The 23,049-nt window shown below is 68.1% G+C and overlaps 6 protein-coding genes across 6 annotated transcripts; 5 read left to right on the plus strand and 1 right to left on the minus strand.

Annotated features, from left to right (window-relative positions):
* Positions 1-4,649: 4,649 nt before the first annotated feature.
* On the plus strand, positions 4,650-10,590 carry AROM (Pentafunctional AroM protein; the record flags this gene model as incomplete). Its single annotated transcript, XM_005792586.1, has 12 exons — positions 4,650-4,864; positions 4,952-5,021; positions 5,204-5,410; positions 5,582-5,668; positions 5,784-6,086; positions 6,168-6,227; positions 6,424-6,685; positions 6,721-7,202; positions 7,343-8,220; positions 8,427-9,555; positions 9,872-10,337; positions 10,430-10,590. Coding segments are annotated over 12 exons (4,320 nt in total), but the record flags the coding sequence as incomplete, so codon positions are not given.
* An 891-nt stretch (positions 10,591-11,481) lies between these two features.
* EMIHUDRAFT_108626 (hypothetical protein) lies at positions 11,482-12,408 on the plus strand (the record flags this gene model as incomplete). The annotated part of the gene is made up of 1 exon (XM_005792487.1): positions 11,482-12,408. The coding sequence occupies one exon, from the start codon at positions 11,482-11,484 to the stop codon at positions 12,406-12,408; it is 927 nt and encodes a 308-aa protein (XP_005792544.1).
* Positions 12,409-13,285: 877 nt separating this feature from the next.
* On the plus strand, positions 13,286-16,580 carry EMIHUDRAFT_108627 (hypothetical protein; the record flags this gene model as incomplete). Its single annotated transcript, XM_005792488.1, has 5 exons — positions 13,286-13,384; positions 14,347-14,763; positions 14,971-15,131; positions 15,256-15,341; positions 15,427-16,580. The coding sequence occupies 5 exons, from the start codon at positions 13,286-13,288 to the stop codon at positions 16,578-16,580; spliced, it is 1,917 nt and encodes a 638-aa protein (XP_005792545.1).
* A 152-nt stretch (positions 16,581-16,732) lies between these two features.
* Positions 16,733-18,075, plus strand: EMIHUDRAFT_108628 (hypothetical protein; the record flags this gene model as incomplete). The annotated part of the gene is made up of 2 exons (XM_005792489.1): positions 16,733-17,710; positions 17,755-18,075. The coding sequence occupies 2 exons, from the start codon at positions 16,733-16,735 to the stop codon at positions 18,073-18,075; spliced, it is 1,299 nt and encodes a 432-aa protein (XP_005792546.1).
* Positions 18,076-19,067: 992 nt separating this feature from the next.
* Positions 19,068-21,143, minus strand: EMIHUDRAFT_428803 (hypothetical protein; the record flags this gene model as incomplete). Its single annotated transcript, XM_005792490.1, has 3 exons — positions 19,068-19,983; positions 20,061-20,539; positions 20,594-21,143. 3 exons carry the CDS (start codon positions 21,141-21,143, stop codon positions 19,234-19,236), a joined length of 1,779 nt encoding a protein of 592 aa, XP_005792547.1. The 3' UTR covers positions 19,068-19,233.
* Positions 21,144-22,442: 1,299 nt separating this feature from the next.
* On the plus strand, positions 22,443-22,949 carry EMIHUDRAFT_222964 (hypothetical protein; the record flags this gene model as incomplete). The annotated part of the gene is made up of 1 exon (XM_005792491.1): positions 22,443-22,949. One exon carries the CDS (start codon positions 22,443-22,445, stop codon positions 22,947-22,949), a length of 507 nt encoding a protein of 168 aa, XP_005792548.1.
* Positions 22,950-23,049: the final 100 nt, after the last annotated feature.

The raw sequence follows: 23,049 nt of genomic DNA on the forward strand, positions 1-23,049 counted from the left end.
TTGTCGTTAACCGAGTGAGGGAGAGGGAGAGGGAGGGGGGGGGCTAGAGGAGAGCGGGGGGTAGCCTCCCGAGGGAGGAGGGGCAGGGACGGGGTGCCGAGCGGGCGCCGCTCCTGCGCGGGGCAGGAGTTCATCGTCGAGGAGGAGCTATAGTTTTAGTTATAACTAGCTCTATTTAATAATTAGGAGTTCATCGTCGAGGAGGAGCGGACGCGCGTGCCTTCGGCGGGCTCGAGCATCTCCTTCTTCAAGAACGGCGTCCCGCAAGGTGTGGCCTACTCGGAGGCGCACGCGGGGCGCGGGGAGGGGCGGGGAGGGGGCGGGGCCAGAGCTCACGAGTCCCGCGGCATGCAAGGTGTGGGCCGAGGTGTACTACCCGGCCGCCTCGCTGTACAAGGCGGCCGTCGCAACCTTCAACTTTGGCCCAACCTTCGAGTGCGCGCCCGCCCGCCCGCCGCCCCGGTGCTTACCCGCCGCGTGTCCCGAGGGGTCTGAGCTGCGGAGTAGGTTCCCGCCGCAGGGCCTGCAGGACGCGCGCCCGATGAGTGAGCTTCCAGGCGAGCTGCTGCCCTGCTGCCCGGTGGCGACGGACGACGCGGACGAGGGGGGCGGCGGCGGCGGCGGCGGCGGCGGCATGTTTGGCGACATGGCGGGCTTGGTGGGCTCGCTCTCGTCGGCGGCGGGCGTGCCTGCCGAGGCAGGGGCGGCCGGGGCGGCCGGGGCGGCGGAATCCGTCGAGGGGGAGGAGGCGGCGGATGGGAGCGCGAGCGAGACGGCGGCGGAGGGCGTGAGCGAGGCCTCTGAGACGGCGTTTGGAGATCTGACCGAGGAGTCCATCACCAACGCGGAATCCGTCACTGACGGCGAGCCCGGGGGGCCGGCGTCGGCGCTTGCAGGAGACGGTTCCGTTCTCCCGCCCGCCAAGCGGCAGCGGCAGGACGAGTCGCATCTCGAGGCCACCGATTCGGAGGAGGAGAGGGGGGGCCAGTGAGTCTCGCTTTTCCTCGCCGTGTTCCGCTCGTGTCCGCTCCGGGCGTGGCTCTGTCGTCTGTCGGTGTCTGTCGGTGTGTCGGTCGCAAGAGCCGCTGGCCCGGCGCCTGCTCGCCACATCGTGTGGTGTGCCTTCGCTTTCGGCCTCGATCGCCGTCCTTCGGCCTCGAACGGCCGTGTGGGGCCGCCACGTCGCCACGGGCACGGCGGTGCGCCGGGGGCCGTGACGCGCTAACGTATAACCGTTTTTTTGAAAACATTCAGCTTTCTGAAGAGGGAGGAGGGAGGTCAGAGGAGAGAGAGAGACAGAGAGGGAAGTCCACTGGGCGTGGGGGACACTGCTGGCGGCGCGATGAAATTCTTTTTCTAACCTGTGTGTAAAAGAAAGAAAGAAAACAGAGCGCGCAAGGGAGGGATGGGAGGACGGTACGCCGCCACCACACAGGGATTTTAGGGGAGAAGTGTGGTGTTAGCCGTCGCCCACCCTCGGGCGTCTACCACTTCATGTCCTTTGTTTTCTCCGCGCAAGCAATTCCTCTTATTCCCTAGTACTGTGTGTGTGTGTGTGTGTATATGCGCCCGCTCGCACGAGCGGCTCGTCTCGCCCGTGCGTCCAAGGCGTCGCCGCACAGGGGCCGCCCCGAGGTGGATCGTCCGCACCTTGCCGCTCGCGAGCTGCAGCTCCGGGTCAACGAGGAGCTGCGGACATCGCGTGACCCGGTCAGCGGCGCACCCATCCCAGTGCAGCCAACCGAGGAGCAGGCACCCGGGCTCCGGGGCCTCTTGGTGGGCGTGCTTCAGGCGGCTGGCAGCGAGGGGGTGCCCGTTGCGCGCTTTTGGGAGCACTACCGCCGGCACTATGCGGGCTACGCCCACCCCTCCTACTTCAAGTCACGGCCGCTCGAGGGCTCCAAGGAGAAGCGAGGCAAGCCCGACCTGGTCTTTCGGGTGTGCGAGCAGAAGCCGGACCGCACGCTGAGCATGCTACTCAGATCGTACGACACGTCCCTGCTGACGCTGCTGCGCTCGCTCGCGCACGTGAGCGTCACTTTGGGCGGCCGGGAGGGGCCTCGCGTGTCGCTCAAGCCAGAGTATCTGGAGGGTGGGAGCGCAAAGGAGGAAGCGGGTGCGGGGAGGGGGGACGGTTAGTTGTAAGGGGTTCTCCACTTCCTTATGCGTGTCCGCTCACAGCGCCTACTCTACACCACCACACGACCGTGTAACTTCTCTCTCTCTATTGGTGTATTTTAGTAATCGTCGAGATTCGGCTTTACGTTTAGAGAGCCGCGCGGCGTAGCAAAGTACGGCTAAGCTAAATCCTAAAATACATACCTGGTGTATGCCTAGTCCCTAGTGCCTAGACCCCAGCGGTGAGGTCTCTTCACACACACTGGAGAGAGTGATCGGATCGGAAGAGAACCTACGGGCAGGCTGAAGAGAGAGCGCGCGCGCGCGGCGAGGAGAGAAGGCTGTATACGGCTTTTACGGCTACCCACAGTGACAGTAGATTGTGACTCAGTATATCTAGCTCTCTACATATACCACATCGCACATCGGCATGTGTGTGCCTGTACACGTATCCCCCACAATCGGCGGGCGAGGACCACCCCCTCTTTGCGCGTGTACTGGTCATTTTCTGTCTTGCAAAGCCTTTTTTTTCCTTCTCTTTGTCTTTGTCCCTTTTTGAAGAAGCGCGCAGGATTTCTTATCAATAACAAGGTCTGTGAACACCCCAACCTCTCACAGACTAGCAGATCGACCTTCCTTTTTTTATTTTGCCAAGGCCAGCGGCCGAGTCCGGCCGTCCTTCTTCGCTCCCGCAACTATCCGCTGGGCGCGGGATGTGAACATGGACGTCTTTGAGTGCGGGTTGCTCGTCTCCTGCATGATCATAGCAGCCCTCGCCGTAAGGGCGCGGCAGGAGACCGGCAAGAAGACCGTCTCGTCGGCCGAGTTCAGCCGCTTCCAGCGCGGCTTCATGAGCGTGTACTACATCGCGATGACGGCCGACTGGCTGCAGGGGCCCTACGTGTACGCGCTGTACTCTTCGTACGGCTTCTCCAAGCACAACATCGCCGTGCTCTTCATCGGCGGGTTCGGCGCCTCGATGGTCTTTGGGACCTTCGCGGGTGTCCTCTCTGACAGGCTCGGAAGAAAGCGCTCCTGCATGGCGTACTGCTTCCTGTACATTGTGTCCTGCGTGACCAAGCACGCTCGGGACTACAACACGCTGATGCTGGGTAGGGTGACGGGCGGCATTGCCACCTCGCTCCTCTTCTCCGCCTTTGAGTCGTGGCTCGTCTGCGAGCACAATGCGCGCGGCTTCGATACGTCGCTGCTGTCAGACACCTTCTCGCTGATGTACTTTGGGAACTCGCTGTGCGCCATCGTGGCGGGCATCGTCGCGCAGTTTGCCGCGGACGGCATCCCGCTCACGCCCTTCGGCTACGGCTATTGGCACTACGGCGGGTACTGCACTCCCTTCGACCTCTCGCTCATCTGCCTGGTCGTCGTGCTGCTGATCATCGCGCCGCGGTGGAGCGAGAACTTTGGCGAGCCCGCCGACAGCAAGGGGAACAGCAAGGTGGGCGGCGGGCTGTACTCCCAGTTGATGAGCTCGAAGATCTGGCTCTGCGGCGCCGTCGTCTCCTTCTTCGAGGGCTCGATGCAGCCGCCTCCCCGACGCAGGCCTCTGTCCGGTCGGCCGCCGCTCCCCACGCGCCTCGCGGACGGGCGTAGGTACATCTTTGTCTTCAATTGGACGCCGAGCTTCTCCGGTGGCGACAAGTCGCCTCCGTACGGCCTCATCTTCGCCTCCTTCATGGTCGCGTGCATGGGCGGCTCCTCCCTCTTCGCCATCCTCTCCCGCCATATGTCGCCCGACGCGGTGAGCCGCTCGCGCCCGATCGCCCCACCCCTCTCTCCTCGGTCCTCGTGCGAGCTCGCACCCCCTGTCAGGTGATCTGCCGGCTTACTCTCGTCGGTGCGGTGGCGCTCGCCGTCCCGATGTACAGCAGGAGCAAGGAGGCGACCCTCGCCTCGTTCCTCGTCTTCGAGGGTTGTGTTGGCCTCTACTGGCCCGCCATCGGGACGGTCAAGTCGCGGCTAGTTCCGGAGGAGGTACGGGCTACCGTGTACAACCTCTTCCGCGTCCCGCTCAACGGCGTGGTGGTCACGGTGCTGCTCAACAACATGGACTCCGTCACGGCCTTCTTCTTCTGCTCGCTCATGCTGCTCGCCGCCTTCCTCGCCTCGCTGGCGCGCACCGGCCACGGCCCTCCCACCGGCCGCCGCAGCCGTGGCCCGACTGCAGCGGGGATCGCGCGCCCCCAATCAGGTGCTCATGGTCGTGAGCCCGGCCAGCGCGTCGAACGCGCCCCGCCGCTCGAGCACAGACGAGCTGGAGCCGATGCGCAAGGACAGCTCGTCGGAAAAATTGAAAGGCGAGAGCCCAGAGTCCCCTTAGGGAGCGTTGGAAGTGCTGTGTGTGGCTCTCCAGAGGGCAAGGGCACAAGTGCGCTGGGAAAATTCTTTTTCGCCACGCAGTGTAGTTCAGTGTGTCGGAGATCTCGCCCCACGCGGACACCACGGACGACGGTGACCTCATGTCGACTGAGTCGCCGACGAAGCGTCGCCGCAACGGCGGTGAAGTTCGGGTCGTTCAGGTAATTGGTGGCTCCGAGGTCCACATCGGCCACGGCCTGCTCCGCAAGGTGCCAGAGATGGCGCTGGCGGCAGGCATCAAGGCATCCCGATTCGTCATCGTGTCGGACGAGACGGTCTTCGGCCTTTACGGGCAGACACTGGTGGACGCGTTCGTGGCGGCCGGCCACACGCCGCTCACCTTCCAGGTCAAGCCGGGAGAGAACTCCAAGTGCGCCGCCGCCGCTCGCGCCGCTGCCGTGTCCTCCGTGTGGCTGTGCGCATGCTCTCACACTGGCCACCCGCAACCCTGCGGCAGGTGTCGCATGTACAAGCAGCAGATCGAGGACCATATGCTCGAGCACCGCTGCCAGCGAGACACGTGCATGGTCGCCCTCGGAGGCGCGATGGCCGCCAGCTCCGCCCAAGCCTCACCTGCTCCGGCCACCACCTCGCACTCTCGCACCGGCCCTTGCGCCGCCGCCAGCCTCTCCGCCCCCCCGCCTCGCCCCGTCGCTTCGGGGACCTGACTAGGTACGCTCCCCGAAGCTCCTCGGAACCTTCTCGGAAGCTTCCTGTAGGCGGAGTGGTCGGCGACCTGACTGGGTATGTCGCGGCGACGTACATGCGCGGCGTGCCGGTGGTGCAGGTGCCGACCTCGATGATGGCGATGCTCGACTCGTCCGTCGGCGGCAAGACGGCCATCAACGTGCCGAGCGGCAAGAACTTGGTGGGCGCCTTCCACCAGCCAAGGCGCGTGACCCGTCACTGTCGAGCTGTCGAGGGACACGACCACGACACTCCTCGACAGACGCCGCGTGCACGACACGTCCTCGACACGTCCTCGACACGTGCACGACACGTCCTCGACACACGCCGCGTCCACGACGCGTCCCGCAGGCGCGTCGTCATCGACCTGGAGCTGCTTCGCTCGCTGAGCGAGCGCGAGGTGGTGGAGGGGCTCGCCGAGGCGGTCAAGATGGGCTGCATCCGGCACGCGCCCCTCTTCGACTTGCTCGAGGGGCGCGTCGAAGAGGTCAAGGCGCTGCAGCCGGACGCCATCGAGCAGGCGAGACGCGTCCTGCTGGCGCGCAGAGAAGCCGGCGCCGCCCGTTGCCCTGACGCTGGCCGGGGCCTCCCTCTCCCTCTAGGTGGTGACGGAGGCGGTGCGGCTCAAGGCGGAGGTGGTCGCGCTCGACGAGAAGGAGGGCGGCGTCCGGTCGACACTCAACTTCGGCCACACCATCGGCGAGCACCACCTTCGTCTCACGGGCTCGCCTCGCCGCCTCCAGCGCGTCCACGACGGGTCCATGCCGTGTCCTGTAGGGCACGCCATCGAGGGGCTTGCCTCGCCGCAGCTGCTGCACGGCGAGTGCGTCTCGATCGGATGCGTCTACGAGGCCCGCTCCTTCCCCTGCGCCTGCACTCGCCACACGAGCCCCTCCCGGAGGCCTGTAGCGAGGCCCCGCCCCTCCCCTCTCGGTCGAGCTGGTGGCATCCCCTCCAGCCCCCACCCCTCCTCCACCCCTCTCCAGGCCGTCCTCGCGCGCGATCTCGGCCAGCTCGCGCCTTCCGCCGTCGGCCGCATCAGCCGTGTCTTCAAGGTCAGATCGCCCGAGATCGGACGAGATTGCACGAGATCGCCCGAGGTCGCACGAGATGTCGCGCCGTCGGCTGCATCAGCCACCACGCCTTTGAGCTCTCGTCTCGAAGCCCGCTGGCCTCGATGCCACATCCTTCAGCCTTCCGGGAGAGCGCCCCGTGTGCCGACACCTGCGCGTCGCCGTCCAGGCGTACGGCTTGCCGACGACGTGCCCGCTCAAGTACCTGCGGCTCGACGAGCTGATGGGCAAGATGGCGCTCGACAAGAAGAACGCCGCCGGCCGGGTGCGCGTCACGATCCTCAAGTCCATCGGCAGCTCGTTCGACCACCCGCAGCCCGTGGACACGGCCCTCATCCGGCGGCTCCTCTCGCCGTCGCTGCTCGTCCTCCCGCCCGCCGCGCCGCCCTCGGGCGCCACCCTCGCCCTCGCGCCCTCCCCTCCGCCGGGGCGTGCCGCGCGACCACGCCCGCGACGCGTCCGGTAGGCGCCGTCCTCGTGCCTGGCTCAAAGTCGATCTCGAACCGCGTGTTGCTCATGGCCGCCATGGGGCGCGGCACCGTCGCGATCCGGGGCCTGCTCCAGTCCGACGACACGCAGGTGATGATTGCGGCGCTCGCCGCGATGGGCGCCGGCCCCTTCTCGTGGCTCGACGGTGGCAACATCCTCCAGCTCACCGGCCTCGCCGGCAAGTTCGCCCCCCCCACCGAGCCGCTCTACCTCGGCAACGCCGGCACCGCGGCGCGGTTCCTCACGACGTGCGCGACGCTCATCCACGCGCCCGGCGCCGCGACGACGCTCACCGGCGACGGGCGCATGAAGCAGCGCCCCATCGACGACCTCACCGCCGCGCTGCGCCAGTGCGGCTGCTCGATCGAGCACACCGAGCCAGCGACCTCCCCCGCCTCGCTCCCGCTGCGCGTGGACGCGTCCGGCTTCCCGGGCGGCCGCATCGAGCTCTCGGGCCGCGTGAGCTCGCAGTTCGTGTCGTCGGTCCTCCTCTCCGCGCCGTACGCGCAGCAGCCGGCGCGCCGCCCGCGCGCACGGGAGGCTGCCTCCCGGACGCGTCGCGGCCCCGCCCTCGACCTGCCCGCGGCGCATCGCTGCAGGTTGAGCTCGTGCTCAAGGAGCCGCCCGTCTCGCAGTCGTACATCGACATGACCGTCTCGCTGATGCGCAGCTTCGGCGTCGCCGTCGAGCGGCAGGGCGCGCTCGTGTACAAGGTGCCGCGCGCCGTCTACGCCAACCCCGCCTCCCTCCAGGTCGAGGCGGACGCCTCCTCCGCCACGTACCCGCTCGCGATCGCCGCGATCACCGGCGGGAAGGTGACGGCCGAGACGGTGGGCGCCGACTCGATCCAGGGCGACGCCAGGTTCGCGGCGCTGCTGGGCGAGATGGGGTGCGCCGTGCAGCAGGACGGGACCAGCACCACCGTCAGCGGCCCTCCGCCGTCGCAGCGGCTGCGGGCGGTGGAGGTGGACATGGAGCCGCTGACGGACGCCTTCATGACGGCGGTGGCGGTGATGGCGGTGGCGGAGGGCACCTCGCGGGTGACGGGTATCGCGAACCAGCGCGTCAAGGAGTGCAACCGGATCGCCGTCATGGTGTCCGAGCTCGGCAAGCTCGGCATCGAGGCGGGAGAGCTCGAGGACGGCATGTGGGTCACCGGCGTGGACCCGGCGACCTTCGCACCGCGACCGGCGACCATCGCGTGCCACAACGACCACCGCATCGCCATGTCCTTCGCCGTGCTCGGCGCGAGGCTGCCGGGCATCACCATCGGGCAAAAGGACTGCGTCGACAAGACCTTCCCCGAGTTTTGGGCGGTGATGAGCTCCAAGCTCGGCCTGTCGTACGACGTGCCTCCGCCAGAGGCGTGCAGCAGCGCGGCGGCGGCGGGCGCGTCCGCGGACGCGTCCATCGTGATGGTGGGGATGCGGGGCGCGGGCAAGACGCACTTGGGCGAGTCCGCCGCCCGCGCCCTCGGGTGGGAGTGCGTCGACCTCGACCACTTGTACGTGGAGAGGCACGGCGCCATCATGACGGCCGTCGAGCAGCACGGCTGGCCCGTCTTTCGGGAGCGCGAGGCGGCGCTCCTCGTCGACGCGCGCTGCACCGCCTCCGGAGCCGCTGCCCGCGCCGCGCGGCCTCACCCTGCCCGCACCCCGCTCCTCCTCAGGTGCTCCGCTCGAGGCCGCAGCGGACCGTGATTGCCACCGGGGGCGGCATTGTCGAGACGGCGGCGGCGCGCGCCGTCCTCGCGGCCCACTGGCCCGTCGTGCAGGCTCTCAAGCCGATCGAGGACATCGAGGCGTACCTCTCCTCGGACGGCAGCCGCCCCGACCTCGGCACGCCGCCGCGCGAGGTGTACGCCCGCCGCGCGCCCTGGTACGACGAGGTGTCCGACGTCGACGTGCTCATCGCGCCGCGCGAGTCGGACTGGGGCGCGCCGCAGGCGCAGCTGGCAGCGCTACTCGGCCGCGTGCGTGGCACGGCGGCGGCGGCGGCGGCGGCGCGGCCGTACTCCTTCTTCCTCTCGCTGACGCTGCCCGAGCTCTCTGCGGATCGGCCCCTCCCCGCGGCCATCTTCGAGGGCTCGGACGTCGTCGAGATGCGCGTCGATCTCCTCGCCGACACCTCGACGGACGCGATCCGCCGCTACCTCGCGCTGCTGCGCAAGCAGTCGGGCGGCCGGCCGGTGCTCTACACGGTCCGCTCGGTGGGTGAGGGCGGCCGCTTCGGCGGCAGTACCGACGAGTACCTGCGGCTGAACGAGGTTGGCCTCCGGGCGGGCTGCGAGATGCTCGATCTCGAGGCGGCACGCGACGGCCCGCCGATGCGCGACATGATCGCCCGCGCGGCACGGCTGGGCATTGGCATCGTCGGGTCGTTCCACGAGCTCGGCCCGATGCCTTCGCAGGAGGGCGTCATCACGGCGCTCCGCAGGTGCTGCCTCGGCGGAGCCGCCGCCGTCGCAAAGTTTGTCGGCGTCGCGAGCGAGCCGTCGCACGCGCTGCTCGTCCACAGCGCTGCGGCGGCGGCGGAGCTGCCCGTGCCGCACATTGCCCTCGCCATGGGCCCGTTCGGCCGCATGTCGCGCGTGCTCAACGCGACGCTGACGCCGGTGACGCACCCGCTGCTCCCCGCCGCCGCCGCGCCCGGACAGCTGTCGGTGGCGGAGATCACGGCGGTGCGCCGCTCGCTGGGCTACCTGCCGAGCAAGGAGTTTTTTCTCTTTGGCACGCCGACCAAGCACTCGCCTTCGCCCGCCATCCACAACGCCGGCTTCGAGGCGAACGGGTGCGGCAACACCTACGGCACCGTCGAGACTGACGAGGCGCCGCCGCCGCTCGATCCAGCCCGCCAGCGCCTCGCCGCCAGCTCGACCCCCCTCGACCGCGCTCGCAGGTGAGCGTTGCGCTCGAGGCGATCCGCAAGCCGTCCTTCGGTGGCGGCTCGATCACCATCCCGCTCAAGGAGGCGCTGCTTCCGCACGCGGACGAACTGAGCGAGGCGCTCGAGCCCAGCCCCGACCCCAGCCCCGACCCGAACCCTAACCCTGCCCGGCTTCCGTCAGCGACGCCGCACCGGCGAAGAGGGCGCCCCACCACGCTCGCGCCCCTTCCTGCCGTGCGCAGGCGGCCACCGTGATCGGCGCGATCAACACGCTCACTCGTGCCGCCGACGGGCGGCTACTCGCCGACAACACGGACTGGGTGGGCATCCGCAACCTGCTCGCCGCCGGGCTGCGGCAGAGGCACGGCGGCGCGGCCCCGGCCGAGCTCTGCGCGCTCGTGCTCGGTGCGGGCGGCACGGCGCGCGCCGCGTGCCACGCGCTTCGCCAGCTCGGCGCGGCGCAGCTGTACGTGTTTAACCGGACGCGCGAGAAGGCCGAGGCGCTCGGCGCCGCCTTCGACGCCGTCCCCCTCTCCGGCGATCTCGACGCGGCGGTGGGCGGGCTGCCGCAGCTGCACCTCCTTGTCTCCTGCATCCCCGGCTCGGCGGGGGTGGCGCCCTCGGATGCGCTCCTCCGCCGCCACTCGCCCGTCGTCCTCGACGCCGCCTACCGCCCGCGCGACACGCCGCTGCTCGCGGCGGCGCGCCGTGCCGGGTGCACCGCCTTCGAGGGCGCGTCCCAGACTGCCGCTCCGCTCGCCCGCTCCCTGTCCCCGAGCGCCGCGCGCGATCCCCCGCAGGCGTGGAGATGCTCGCCGAGCAAGCGTACGCGCAGTGCGAGACATGGACTGGGCTGCCGGCGCCGAAGCGTGCCATCCTCAAGGCGGCGGCCGAGACGCTCCGGCGCGGCGGGGCGCTCGGACTGGGCGGCGCCTCGTCACTGCTCCGCGTGCGCAAATAGGCGCTCACCGAGAAGCTCCGCCGCGACGATTTTGGAGCCGTCCCATCCTTTGACACTTTCCTCAGCGCGCCGTGACGCGCGACTTAGCCCGTGCTCCGCCTCGGCGCTGGGCTCGGTGTGAGAGAGATCGGAGAGCAAAAAGAGACCCCGAAGCCGACGCCGCGGACACCCCGGGGCGACAGGATTGCGTGGTTCGCGCAGTTTAAACTCTCTCGAGGCACCCGCCCCGCGGCGCGCTCTCGCCGGGCCACTACTCGACCGCCAGAGCGGACACATTGCATACCGCACCAATCTCCAGATCGGGGCGATATCGTATCGCCGCACGCCGGCGTACGCGAAGCCTGTGTTATAAGATATTTATACGGCGTCTACTTGCAAGGCTCGGTGTGTGAAGATCTGGCTTCCTTCCAACGTGCAACGAGGTGTCAAATCTCAATCCCAGCAGGGACCACCTGGCTTCTCCACCACGAGCCACGACGCTCGACGCGGATGATCGCCGTCGTTCGTTCTACGTTCATTCAGCCTGTCCGCGCGTGTGTCGGCGCGACGTGCGACGTGCGACGACCGCCGCCCGGAGCGGACTGCAGACACGGTCTGCGCTGGGGAGCGACAGCGATAGCTTATTATCGGGTGCGAATCGCTTACGTTGTTTGCTTCCGATGGCGACCACTGGCGGTGGAAAGAAATGTTTCCTTCGCCCGCCGGCCGACGTGGGTACGCCCGTCGCGCCCGTCGCCCCCTTCGCACCCGGCCCGCGCCCCTGGAGAAGCTGTGTCCGCTGTCAATTTGCACCGAACCCAACCCGGCGAAAGGCTTGAGAGACTTTGCCGAGTCCGGAAATTTGCTGTTCGGTCTCAACGGCCACGCGTCGCGCGGTCGCCTCTCCATCCCATGGACCCGACAGCCGGAAGGGGCTCTGCCAACGCGAGCCGCCCGGCCGCCATCCTTGTCTTTGCGCCGCACAAGACCGGGTCGACCTTCCTCGTGGCTCTGCTGCACGACCTCGCCGACGCGCTCGGGCTCTGCTTCTACTCGGACAACGCCGCCTTTCTATACCGGCCAAAGGACCGGCGCAAGTGCGCCGCGCCTAGCTGTGGCCACCTCGAGATGCAGCAGCGGCTCTACGGGCGGGGAGACAGAGGCTGGGGCGAGTGCACCACCTTTGTGAGCGCGAGGCTTGCGGCGGCCTCCTCCTGCGCGAGCCGGCCTCGCTGCTCGGCGCCGCGAGGGTTGGTGTGGGGCCCCCTCCGGCTGCCGGGCGAGATGCGCACCGCCATGGGCCTCCTGCGCGGGGACGGCCCGTGGCGATGGTACGTTCTCCTCCACCAGCGCCACCCACTCGACGCCCTCGTCTCCGCCTACCACTCCTTTGGCTGGAGCCACCCGGCGGCGCCCGAGGCGAGCAGTGCGCAGAGACGGCGGCACACGGCGAGGCAGGCGGCGGTGCGCAACCAGAGCGTGGACGAGTACGTGCTGGCCAACGCGCCGCTGATGCGTGCCAAGTATGCAGCCTATGCCGAGCTGCTCGCCGCTCCGCGCGGCACTCTGCTGCTCCGGTCGCGGTACGAGGACATGGTTGCATTCTTCTCGCAGTGGCTTGCGCAGCTGCTCGCGCCGCTCGAGGCGAGCTTCTCCGCCGGCGCCCGCGCCGCGCTGCTCGAGCGGCTGCGCCGGCGTCACCGCGGTGCCTTCGCGCCCAGCGGAGGACACAAGCGTTCGGTGGCGCCCGGGGCGTTTGTGCGGGAGCTGCGACCAGCCACCATCGCGGCGGCGATGGAGCAGAACGGGGACTGGTTTGCGCCGCTCGGGTACGTCTAGTCTTTGCACGTCCACCCAAAAATAAAGCCTCAATGCGCTGAGATCTGAGAGTGAGACACCGCCCTCGGGCTCTCTCCGCCACTCCGCGAGATCGATATCTCTGCGTGTGGGTACCCGTGTCTGCGAGGCCCGCGCGCGCCGGGGCGCCGCCCGCACCGCGTCCGCGACACGCTCACACCCACATGCGCGGACTCACACCTGACACCTCATTATGACCTGAGGTCACCTCTACACACTTTCTGACACGGCGCAGCGGCGGCATGGATCCGTAGCACACAGAAAAAGGACACACTCCATCTGAGATCCCGACGCACCCGACGGCGGCCGGCACACGGATCACATCCCCGTCTGCTGTGACAGGAACAGGCCGAGAAAGCACAGAAAGTCCGCCGACTGCGTGGCCATGAAGGCGGAGCCGCGAGCCCAGAGGATCACCTTTGAGCCTGCCGCGCCCGGCGCCACGTTCGTCTCCGGCTCGTACTCCTCGCCGTCCGCACCGCGGTACCTCGTCCCTGGCGGCGTCGGGAGCCGTCCGCGGAGGTCTTGCCATGCGCATTGACAAACGACGAGGGGAACGCCCAGTACCCGCCGCCGGGAGGACCGCCGTCCCCACCCGCGGTCGCAACATCTTGCGAGGCGGGCATGAAGGCCGTAGTCGGCGCGAATCCGGTGCGGCGGCATAGGCCGCAGCAGCCGCGTTGGTACGACACACAGCAGCGCCATGCGATCGGAAAGGAGGAGCATGTCGGTCAAGCTTCGAACGGTGGCGGCAAATTCGTTGGGTCCGTACGGAGGCGTCATGTCGTCGTAGCCCGGCGCGTCGGCAGCGGGGAGAGGGAAGAGCCACGGGAGGTGCGCGTCCTCCGTGCCCGCGGCCATGATCCGCTGCATCCAGAAGTTCAGCGAGTTGATTCGGTCAGCGGGCGGTTTGCAGCAGGCGCAGCAGCAGTCGCAGACTTTGAGCGGGAAGCAGCAGGTGCAGAGGCCGCACGGGCACCAGGAAGGCGAGATGAAGCGCCTCCCGACCTCGCTGCTGGCGCAGCAGGCGTTGTAGGACAGCGAGCAGCACAAATTCCTCGTAGGGCAGCAGACCGGAAGCGGTGTGCAAAACGCGTAGTATGCGTCGCGAGGCCAGGTGGGAGACCGGTTGCAGAGACCCACGCCAGAACCGGCGGCAAAGAACGCCTCGGCCTCGGGTAGTTCAAAACTGGTTCGCGGAGCTGCGGGCGCTGTCTGCGGGCCGTTGTTGCGCGTCATGCTCTCCGGGCGAGGTCGCGAGGAGCAGCGGGGATGCCATGAGCGGCACGCTGTCGCTCCATGTAGAGCGCGCTTGGCGGCGGCATGCAAGGCTTCTTGTGGTGCTGCCCCGTCATGGGCCGCGCTGTCCTCGGCCGCGGGCAGCGAGTAACGTGTACTCGAGTAGGAACGCGCGGCCCAAAGGAAGCCCCAGGCCCAGCGAAAGGCCGGAATTCTTTCTGCACAATTATCGATAATTAACGGCCCCACGATTTCTAGCTAATTATGAACAGCTCGCTATCTATAAAGGAGCACCTTGGATCGAGGCAATCTCCAAGAACTGTGAAAAAAGAAACAAAACGCCCGGCCGCCACGGGCGCCCCAGCGCAGCTGTGAGCGCTGTCAGAGCGGTGTTTCGACACCGATATCGTTCAAGGAGCCTTTTGTGTGTGTATGACGCTCCACGCCGCTGAGCTCGTTCTGTGCGATCGTGGTGGTCGCGAGCGCAGCGCGCTGCTCTGCGCCCGATGTGCGCGCCCATGTGGATTGCTGATCGATGACATTGCGCTCGCGACTGGCACGAGCCGCGAAAGAATCCGGAGAGAGCACAGGGCGCTGAGAGCACAGGGCGTTGAAGGTGCCTGCTGGTGTGACGTCTCGCCGCGGTGTGTCGACGCGTATTGCTCTGTAGCGTGCCGCGAGGCGCACAGGCCAGCGCACGCGCTGCTGTGCCCCGGAGGATGCAGCAGCGGCGACCCTCTGTACGAGCTGGACAGCCTCGCTGAGCGTCACCCGAGCGATGCGCTCTTCATCGCCGCCGCGCTCGTTGCTACCGCCGTGGCGGAGGGCAGACCCGCCTCCTGGCTGGAGGCGTGGGCGGACGACAGCTTTGTCTGCTCATCCGGCGGATCGCGGTGGGCCGACGGCGGCGAGGGGGAGGGGGAGGGCAGTGAGGACGAGGAGCCTGACTGCGCTGCAGAGGAGGGGTGGGCTCTGCTGCACACCGGAGTCCTCTCCCGGCTTCCGGCGGAGGCCCGCGCGTTGGCGGCTCCTCTCCTCGACCCGGGCCTCTTCGCGCGGCTGCTCGCCGCTGTCGAGCGGCGCGTCTTGCCGCTGCAGGTGGCGAACCCGCTCTCGGCGCGCTGCGAGCGGCTGGCGCAGCTCCCGCCGCGGACAGAAGAGGCGGAGCTGACGGCGCTGCTCGGCGCCGTCCGGAGGCTGTGGGGCCATCGGGCGCCCGCCGCGCCCCTCCCCTCTCGCCCCGCCCGGCACACGCACCTCTCGCCCCGCCCGGCACACGTGTTGACGTGGCGGCCGTGCGCACAGGCGGCTGCGGCGGGCGGAGAGGTGCACGAGGCGACGGCGCAGCTCGACGCGCTCCTCGCGCTCGAGGCAGCCGACTCCGAGGACGGCTTGCCGCCGCACGCAGGCGCAGACGCGCCGGCCGCCGCCGTGACGGCGAGGCGGCTGGTCTGCCTGCTCAGCCAGTGCGCACCGCGCCTCTTCCCCGCCGTGCGCGTGAGCGCCCTCGCGCGGCACCTCTCCCGCGCCGCCCGGCAGAGCACAAGACGCGCGCCTCCCCTCACGCCTCTCAGCGCGGGCGCGTCGTAGGCAGACGCTCCGCGTGTCGCACTCGTGCCTGCCTCGCTCGCAGCTGCAGCTCGAGCCGCACGCGGACGCGCCGCCCGCGATGCCACGTGCGCCGCCGCCCGCTCGGAGCCGCCGCCCGCCGCCTGCGGGACCCCGCCCGCCCGTCCCACCTCCGCCGCTGGCGACGGGTAGGCGCCAGGCTCGTGCCGTTGCGGCCTCTGGCGGCGGCCGAGGAGCCGCCGTCGCTCGCGTGGGTGCCGACGGCGAACGCCTCTCTCGAGGAGCGCGCCGCAGCGCTGCGCGCCCGTTTCGGCGCCTCCTTTGCTTGCGCGTGCGAGCGGTGCAGCTACGAGGCGAGGGGCGGCTCTGTGGGTGCTCCGCTGGTTGCGCTGGCGCGCGACGCGATGGAGGACGGGCGGCTCGCGGCGGCGACGGCGATGCTGCGAGCCCGCGTGTCTGCGTGTCGCACCGACGGCGACGCGTGGATGCTGCTGGGCACTGCCCTCCTCGGCAGCGAGAGGTGGACAGCGGCGCACGAGGCGTGGCGCGCCGGCGCGGAGCTGGCGCCGCACCACGCCCTGCTGGGCAGGCAGTGCCGCAAGGACCGCAGCTACCGCGCGGACGGGGTGGCAGCCGCGGCCGGCGGGGCGGAGGGGGCAGCGCCGTGCGAGGTGCACGCGCTGGCCGGCGGCGGGCCGGCGTGCAAGGTGGTGGTGAGCCGCTCGCCGCTCTTCTCGGCGGTCGAGTGCGAGCGCGCGGTTGCGGCCGCCGAGGCGCACGCTGCCAAGTCGGGCGGCTGGACGACGTCGCGCCACCGCGCCGTCCCAACCACCGACGTGCCGGTGCACGAGGTGCCGGAGCTGCTCCGCTGGTTCAACCACGCGATGGCGGGCCGGATCGCGCCGCTGCTCGCCGCGCAGTTCCGCGTGGCCGCCGCCGACATCCGCGTGCACGACGCGTTCCTCGTGCGCTACAGCGCGAGCGGCGGGCAGGCGCACCTCCCACTCCACACGGACGAGTCGGTGCTCAGCCTGACCGTCGTCCTGAACGACGAGTTCGAGGGCGGAGGCACTTTCTTCGCCGACCTCCGCCGCTCGCTCTCCCCGCCGGTCGGCCACCTCGTGGCGTTCCACGGGCGGGCGCTGCACGGCGGAGAGCCGATCGTGAGCGGCGTGCGCTACATCGTCGCGGCCTTCCTCTACGTGGCGGTCGAGGAGCCGGCGGCGGCGCCGCCGCTTCCGGAGCTCTTTGCCGGCTGCAAGCGGGCGCGGCGCGACCGCGGCGACGACGCGATGCCGGCCGGCGGCGGCGGCGGCGAGGCCGAGACCTTCTGTTTTGGATTTTAAGGTAGGCAAGGAAGTTGAAAGAAATAAAGAAAACAAGAGAAAGAGGGATGGGAGGACGGCGCACGACGATAAAAAGAAATTTTTGGTTCGCTTTTGCCGCGAAGGGCAGCTCGGAGCTCGGCGAAGGTACCGGCCGATCGCCGTTCGCCCCCATGGTGCAGTTCACCTACCGAGACCTCGTGATCTCGCTGCCATCCGGCGTCAACGCCACCGTCACCGACGAGGGCGTGCTCGAGATACGGGGCCTCTCTCGGGCCGCTCCGATCCGGATGAAGCCGTGCGACGACGAAAGAGCGATCAGCTCTTCATGCACTCCCAGCGAGCGTCCGTTGCCGGCAAGCGGCACCCTGCACAAGCGCGCGCGCACAACCGCACCTTTGGGCTGCGGTAGCGTGCCGCTCTCGAGCGTCGACGGCGGCGACATGAACGAGAGTGCGTCCTGTGGAAAGGCGGTGGAGCCGACCGTCTACCCCAACGGCGGGTGCAGCGACAGCGACGAGGAGTGCGGAGGCGGCGAGCAAGCACACGACGGGTGCCCCTCCGATGACGACGAGCACCCCGCGGCGGTGACCAGCCAGGGGCTGTGGAATGCGGCCAAGGCGGTGTTGGACGAAGGTGCGGAGAAGGCCGAGGTGCCGCCGCCGGTGCTGCCGCCGACGGCCTCGTTGCACGCCTTCCCCTTCCCTCCCGAGGCACCGCTGCGGCGGTGGGAGTGGCGCCCGGTGGAGACGACCGGCCCAACGCCGCCCGCCCGCTGGGCGCACTGCGCCGCTGCTCTCGGAGGCAAGATGCTCGTGTACGGCGGCGAGGCCCTCTCCGCAGCGGGCGCCGACGGCCCGCCGCAGCTGAGCGACCTGCACGCGTTTGACGCCGCCAGCGGCGAGTGGAGGCGCTGCCAGGACGCGCCGCACGGCCGCGCGTGGCACACGGGCACCGTGGTGCGCGGCTCGCTCGACGGCTCGTCGGACATCTTCCTTGTCTTCGGTGGCGAGGCGGCACGTCCGGCGGGCGGAGCCAAGGGCAAGGCCGCGGCGGGAGGCAAGCCGCAGTCGCTCTCCTCGATGCTCTCGTACGACCCGGAGTTTGAGGCGCACAGGGCTTGGGAGGGCCCGGCCCTCGCCCCGCGCGAGGTGGTGTCACCTCGCCTTGCAACCTCGTCTCCCACTCCGCCTAGGTCTGGTACGAGGCGGTGGACCGGGGCCACAGGCCCTCCGCCCGGTCCGGCCACGCCGCCTGCCTGCACGAGCAAAACGACGCCTCGCGCCTCCTCGTCTGGGGCGGCTTCTCCCACTCCTCGCGCCGCTTCCTCGAGCCGGCGCGGCAAAGCCACGGCCAAGACACGTCCGGACCCGCGACGCGACACGCCGCCACACACGGCTCCGCCAGACACGCGCCGCCCAGCACCGGCTGGCCGTCGTGGAGAGAGCGGCCGACGCCTGCCTGCCACCCCTTCCCGCGGCTGCAGGAGCTGCACGAGCTCGCCCCCTCACATTAATTAACTATTAATTAACTATTAATTAACAGGAGCTGCACGAGCTCGTCCCCACCAACGACTGGGCGTGGCGGCGCCCCCTCACAGCAGGCCGCCCGCCCGCCGGCTGCGCCTACGCCTCCGCGACGCGCCTCTCCGGCGGGCGCGTCCTCTTCTTCGGAGGCAACGACGCCGAGTGCTCCTTCGCGCAGCCGCACCTGCTCGACCTCGCCACGATGGAGTGGACCTCGCCCGCCGCGAGCGGGGAGGTGCCTCGGCCGCGCACCGGCCACGCCGCCGTCTGCCTCGACGGCGAGCGCGTGCTCGTGTACGGCGGCTGGGACTACACCGCCGACGGGGAGGGGTTCGACTTCCGCGACGACGCGGCCATCCTCGACACGCGCAGCTGGTCGTGGAGCGTGCCCTCCATCCAGGGCCCGCCGCCGCCGTGCCGCGTCGGCCACTCCCTCGTCTCGCTGGTGAGAGCCCAACCCACCTCCGACACACTCGCCACGCCACCATCCGCTCCCTCGCTCACACGTCCGCCGCGTGTCTGCAGCCGACCGCGGGCGACGGCCGAGCGCTCTTCCTCTTCGGAGGCCGCACCGAGGGCGATCGTGGACTCGGAGACCTCTTCGCCTTGTCGCCGCTCGACCACTAGCGACTGTGCGCGGGCTGGAAGCACGAGGTCGAAACTAGGCGGGCGGGCGGGGCGGTTCTGCTCCCAACGGCCACGCGCCACGCCACCCCCCGACCCCCGCGGGTCATGCCCCATGCGAGAGCGAGGCTACAGAGTAGTAAGCAGTGTACACGTCGATCTCTAGCCATCTCGCTGGGCTCTCGCCACCTCTCGGGTATCGCTCTCTGGCAACGAGTCATTTTTCATGTTATTTTCGTTTCCTCCCGCTCTCACTCGCCGCTGTGGGCTCGGTCACACTGTAGACACGCACTGTGATCTGTGTATACAGAAGAGAATACTTCATCATGTCACCATGGACAGGAACGTTGCGGGGTGTACGTTAGGGTGCGTGTATACACCTACCGTATATTAGAGCCGACCGCAACCACGAGACATGTACAAGCACGTACTGTATCTCTGTGCTCTACCCGTACGTCATGAGCGCTCATGAGCCCAGGTAGGAGGCTTTGTGGGCACGACCCCCAAGAGGCAAAAGCGCCCCCTCACTCTAGGTCGTCCGAAACCTGGCGCGAGAGGCGCACTACCTCCTCCTCGGACAGCCTCCCCGCTGCCGCCTCGTCCGCCTCTGCGCGCGAGTGCAGCCGGGAGCACTGGTCGGAGGCAGGCGCCTCCGCGCCGCCGTACAGCACGCAGCAGGGGCCGCACAGGAGGGCCGCGTCGCCGTCGTCGATCTGCAGCGTGATGAGGGCGGCGAGCAGGCTCGAGGCGGTGGCGGCGGCGAAGCACGCCGCCAAACCCTGCACCGCGTTTGTGCCCGCGAGAAAGCCGAGATCATCGCCGACGTACGTGTAGAGCACGCCCGAGCCAAGCGTGCCAAGCAGCCGGCCACACGCATTGGCCATGTAATAGAAGCCGACCGAGGCGGCCACCTGGAAAGCGTCACGGGTGGGTGAGACGCTGCTCACACCGTGTACAAGCCGGCGGGCGGGCGCGTTGGCCTTGTCCGACGCAGCGTAGAGCACAACGAGATACGAGTGGATCGACGAGTTGACGGCGAAGACGAGGGCGAAGCACGCGATCGTGCCAACGAGGCTGCCGCCAAGCAGCGAGGTGTGCGGCGGCAGGCCTGCGTGCGAGGGTTGGGAGTAGGTGCCAGCATCGGCGCTGGCCGCCGCCACTACCGCCATGACGAGCGTCGGCAGGCAGTTGACCAACCCCCACAACACCTCGGTCCGCTTATTCGGCGGCGTCTGGCGGAGCGGGCCCGTCACCAGCTGCGGCGTGTACGCCTGCTACGCAATTATGTACAGCGCAATTATGTACAGTGACTGACGCAATTATGTACAGCGCAAGTAACTGACTGACTCACCAACTGGCCGTACGCAATTATGTACAGCGCCAGCAGCGCTCCAACCTGCGTGCGCGACCAGCCCAGCCCGCCGCACCCGCCGCCGGGGTTGAGGTTGGCGCAAGCGCCCGCCTCGGCGTCGCACGCGGTGCCGCTGCCGCAGTCCGAGTCGTCGGCGCACGGCCTGCCGATGGCGGCGCACGGGGGGCTGCGGAGGAAAAATGGGAGGGGGACCTCGAACCAGAAGTCGCGCGAGGCGAACAGGAAGAGGCGCGCGAGCGAGAGCCAGTTTAGGTTTGGGTTGGATCGGTCGAAGACGTCGGAGAGGCGGAGCCGCCCTGGGGACGGCGAGACGCCGAGCTGCGGGTCGAGGCCAAAGTAGGCCATGGGCAGCGCGAGCAGGACGAGGGCCATCATCGCGCCGAGGGCGAGCCCGTACGAGATGCCGATCAGCCACGAGCCGAGGAAGTAGCCGACGCCCTTGAGCGAGTTCTTCCAGCCTACTCACCGACGCAAGAGTCGGCACAGCGGCGTGGCCCTCACAGCGTGAGCACCTCGCGCGCCGGTGAGGAGGGAGACGAGCTTGAAGAGCTGCGTCTCCTTTTCTTCGGGTGTCACCAGCTTTGTCACCGTCTTCCCGCCCAGCTTGGTCAGGTCCTTGGCCACGCCGCCGAAGAGCTGAACGCCAGTGACATAGAGGATGGCCTGGCTCTTGCTCCACCCGTCCTCCCAACCAAAGAGGAGGCCGAAGGTCACGATCTGGAGCAGGAGCCCGGTGACCAGCGTGGCGCGGATGCCCCATCGAGCGCCGGCGATTCCAGCGGCGAGGTTGGTTCCGACGCCTGCAAGCTCATAGAGCACAAACATTAAGGTGACCTCCATCGCCGTGAAGGACTTGCGGTAGGCGTGCAGGAGGACGATCATGCGCAGCGCGCCGTCGGTGATGGTGAAGAGGAGATAGGTGGACGAGATGACCACGAATGGGAGGAGCGCGTCTCGCTGCTGCGTGGCCTCCGTTCTTGCCACCGTTTCGGTGGGCTGAAGGCGACGCCTGCCGAGGCGGATGAGCGGCTCGTCGAGTGAAGTCGGAGCACCGTCGGCCATTGCGCGTTTTTTGTTCAAGCAAAAGAAAGACGAGAAGAGCGGCGGAGGAGCGCGCCAGCGTGGATAGGGCGCGTCCTCGTGGGCTCTCGAAGAGCGTGGGAAAGGCGAAGAGAAGAAAAGGGCGTTCTCACTCGCGAGACAGCGCGCTTGTGTGCTCAGAGCGAGCTAGAAGGCAAGGTAAGGTAAGGTAAGGTAGACGAGCTAGAATGCGAGTCACTGCGAGAAAGTAGTAGCCTCACACGAGTTAGGGCCCCTACCCCAATCGTTGACGGCGAAAAAAATCTCTAATCCCCGTGAACGTGTTCTCGAGGTCGAGGAAGAGGCAGACTCCCTAGGGTGGGCGACGGCTAGCGCATCACACACCTCTCCTTAAAATCCCTGTGAGGTGGCGGCGTGCCGTCCTCCCCATCCCTCCCTTGGGTTGTCTGCTTTCTTTCTTTCTTTTTTTTCGAGGGTCTCGAGGTGGATATCCTTTGGCCGTGAACGTGTGCACACACACAGACATCCCTGCGTCCACCCATACCGCGTTGGTGTCCCAGTCGTTGGTCGGACTGTGTTTCGCCTTCCCATCAATCAAGAAGAGAGTTCAACACACACACACACACACACACACACACACACACACACAACACACACACACACACACACACACATGCATGCATGCATGCATGCATGCATGCATGCATGCATGCATGCACAGACACACAGCCCCTTCCCGCCTTCAAGACCTCAAGGACGAGGACATACGGATACGCAGGCCGCACCCTAGGCCGCACCTCTACGCTCTAGCGAAGCCCACAGAGTGGGAGACTCCTATCACCGCCCCTGCCACCCCTGTCGGCGTGAGCCTTGGCCGCCTCTGTCCAGAGGCGCCTCCTCCTTTGTCGTCCACCACACGCAGCGCGGCGGTGGCGGGCGACGCCGACAACATCAACAAGCAGGCGCGCAAGATGCGCACCAACTGGGTCAACTCCCCTTTGTGCTTTGAGCGTGCCAACTGCGAACTGGGTCAACGACGTCAAGAACAAGCAAGCGGCAAACGGCCTCTACCCCGGCGGCCCCAGTGGGGGGGGGCGCCCACGCCGCCTATAGCTCTGCGGACCACGGGCCCCTCCACCCTTCACGCACAATCGCTGTCGTGGGATCGCTTGTCATGTGAGAGTGGGTTGTGTTCTTGTTTTGTGTTTTCTCTTTTCAGTAGTAGAGTGGGTTGTGTTCCAGCTTCGTCTTTTCTCTTTTCTCTTTCTGTGCGAGGGAGTGGTGCGGAGGAGCCAGCCAGGGAGTGTACACACGCGAGCCATGCTCTCCATCTCGTGCATCCTCCTTTTCGCCGTACTTTTCGTCGGCGAGGCCGCTTCATTCGCTCTGACTCCTTCTTCCGCATCCGCGAGCTGGCGGGCGAGGCCGGCGTCGCTGCGGCACCGCTGCGGTGCTCGGACGCGGCCGATACTGCTGGAGCTCGTGCTGACCGAGGAGAATGTGCAGGCCGTCCTGGATGAGGCGGAGCGCGACCTCGGCACCATGTTCGGCTCGAACCCCGAGTCGGCCGCGGTGGGAATCACCGGGCGCGCGGAACTCGTTGAGCTTGACGGCCCGACGGTCGTGATCCGGCTGAGCGGTCGCTTCTGGCACGCGCGCGCCCGCGTGCTCGAGCGCCTAGAGGCGTTTGTCCTCGAGCGCATCCCGGAGTGCATCGGTGTCGAGATTGAGGACCCGTCGCAGCTGGAGGACGCGCTGGACCCAGCAACGGGCCTGCCCGTCAACGAGGTGCCAGGAATCGATTTGGACGCCTTCGGGCAGCGTTAGAAGCTAGGCCGGTCTGGTTTGAGCTCTTGACGAGAGAACTACGCAAGGCGGCAGCAAGCTCGCGTAGGGCGCGTCACGGTTTCGTCGGTGTCGCGGTGCG

Source organism: Emiliania huxleyi, assembly GCF_000372725.1.
Source record: "Emiliania huxleyi CCMP1516 unplaced genomic scaffold EMIHUscaffold_107, whole genome shotgun sequence".
Taxonomy (NCBI): Eukaryota; Haptophyta; order Isochrysidales; family Noelaerhabdaceae; genus Emiliania; species Emiliania huxleyi.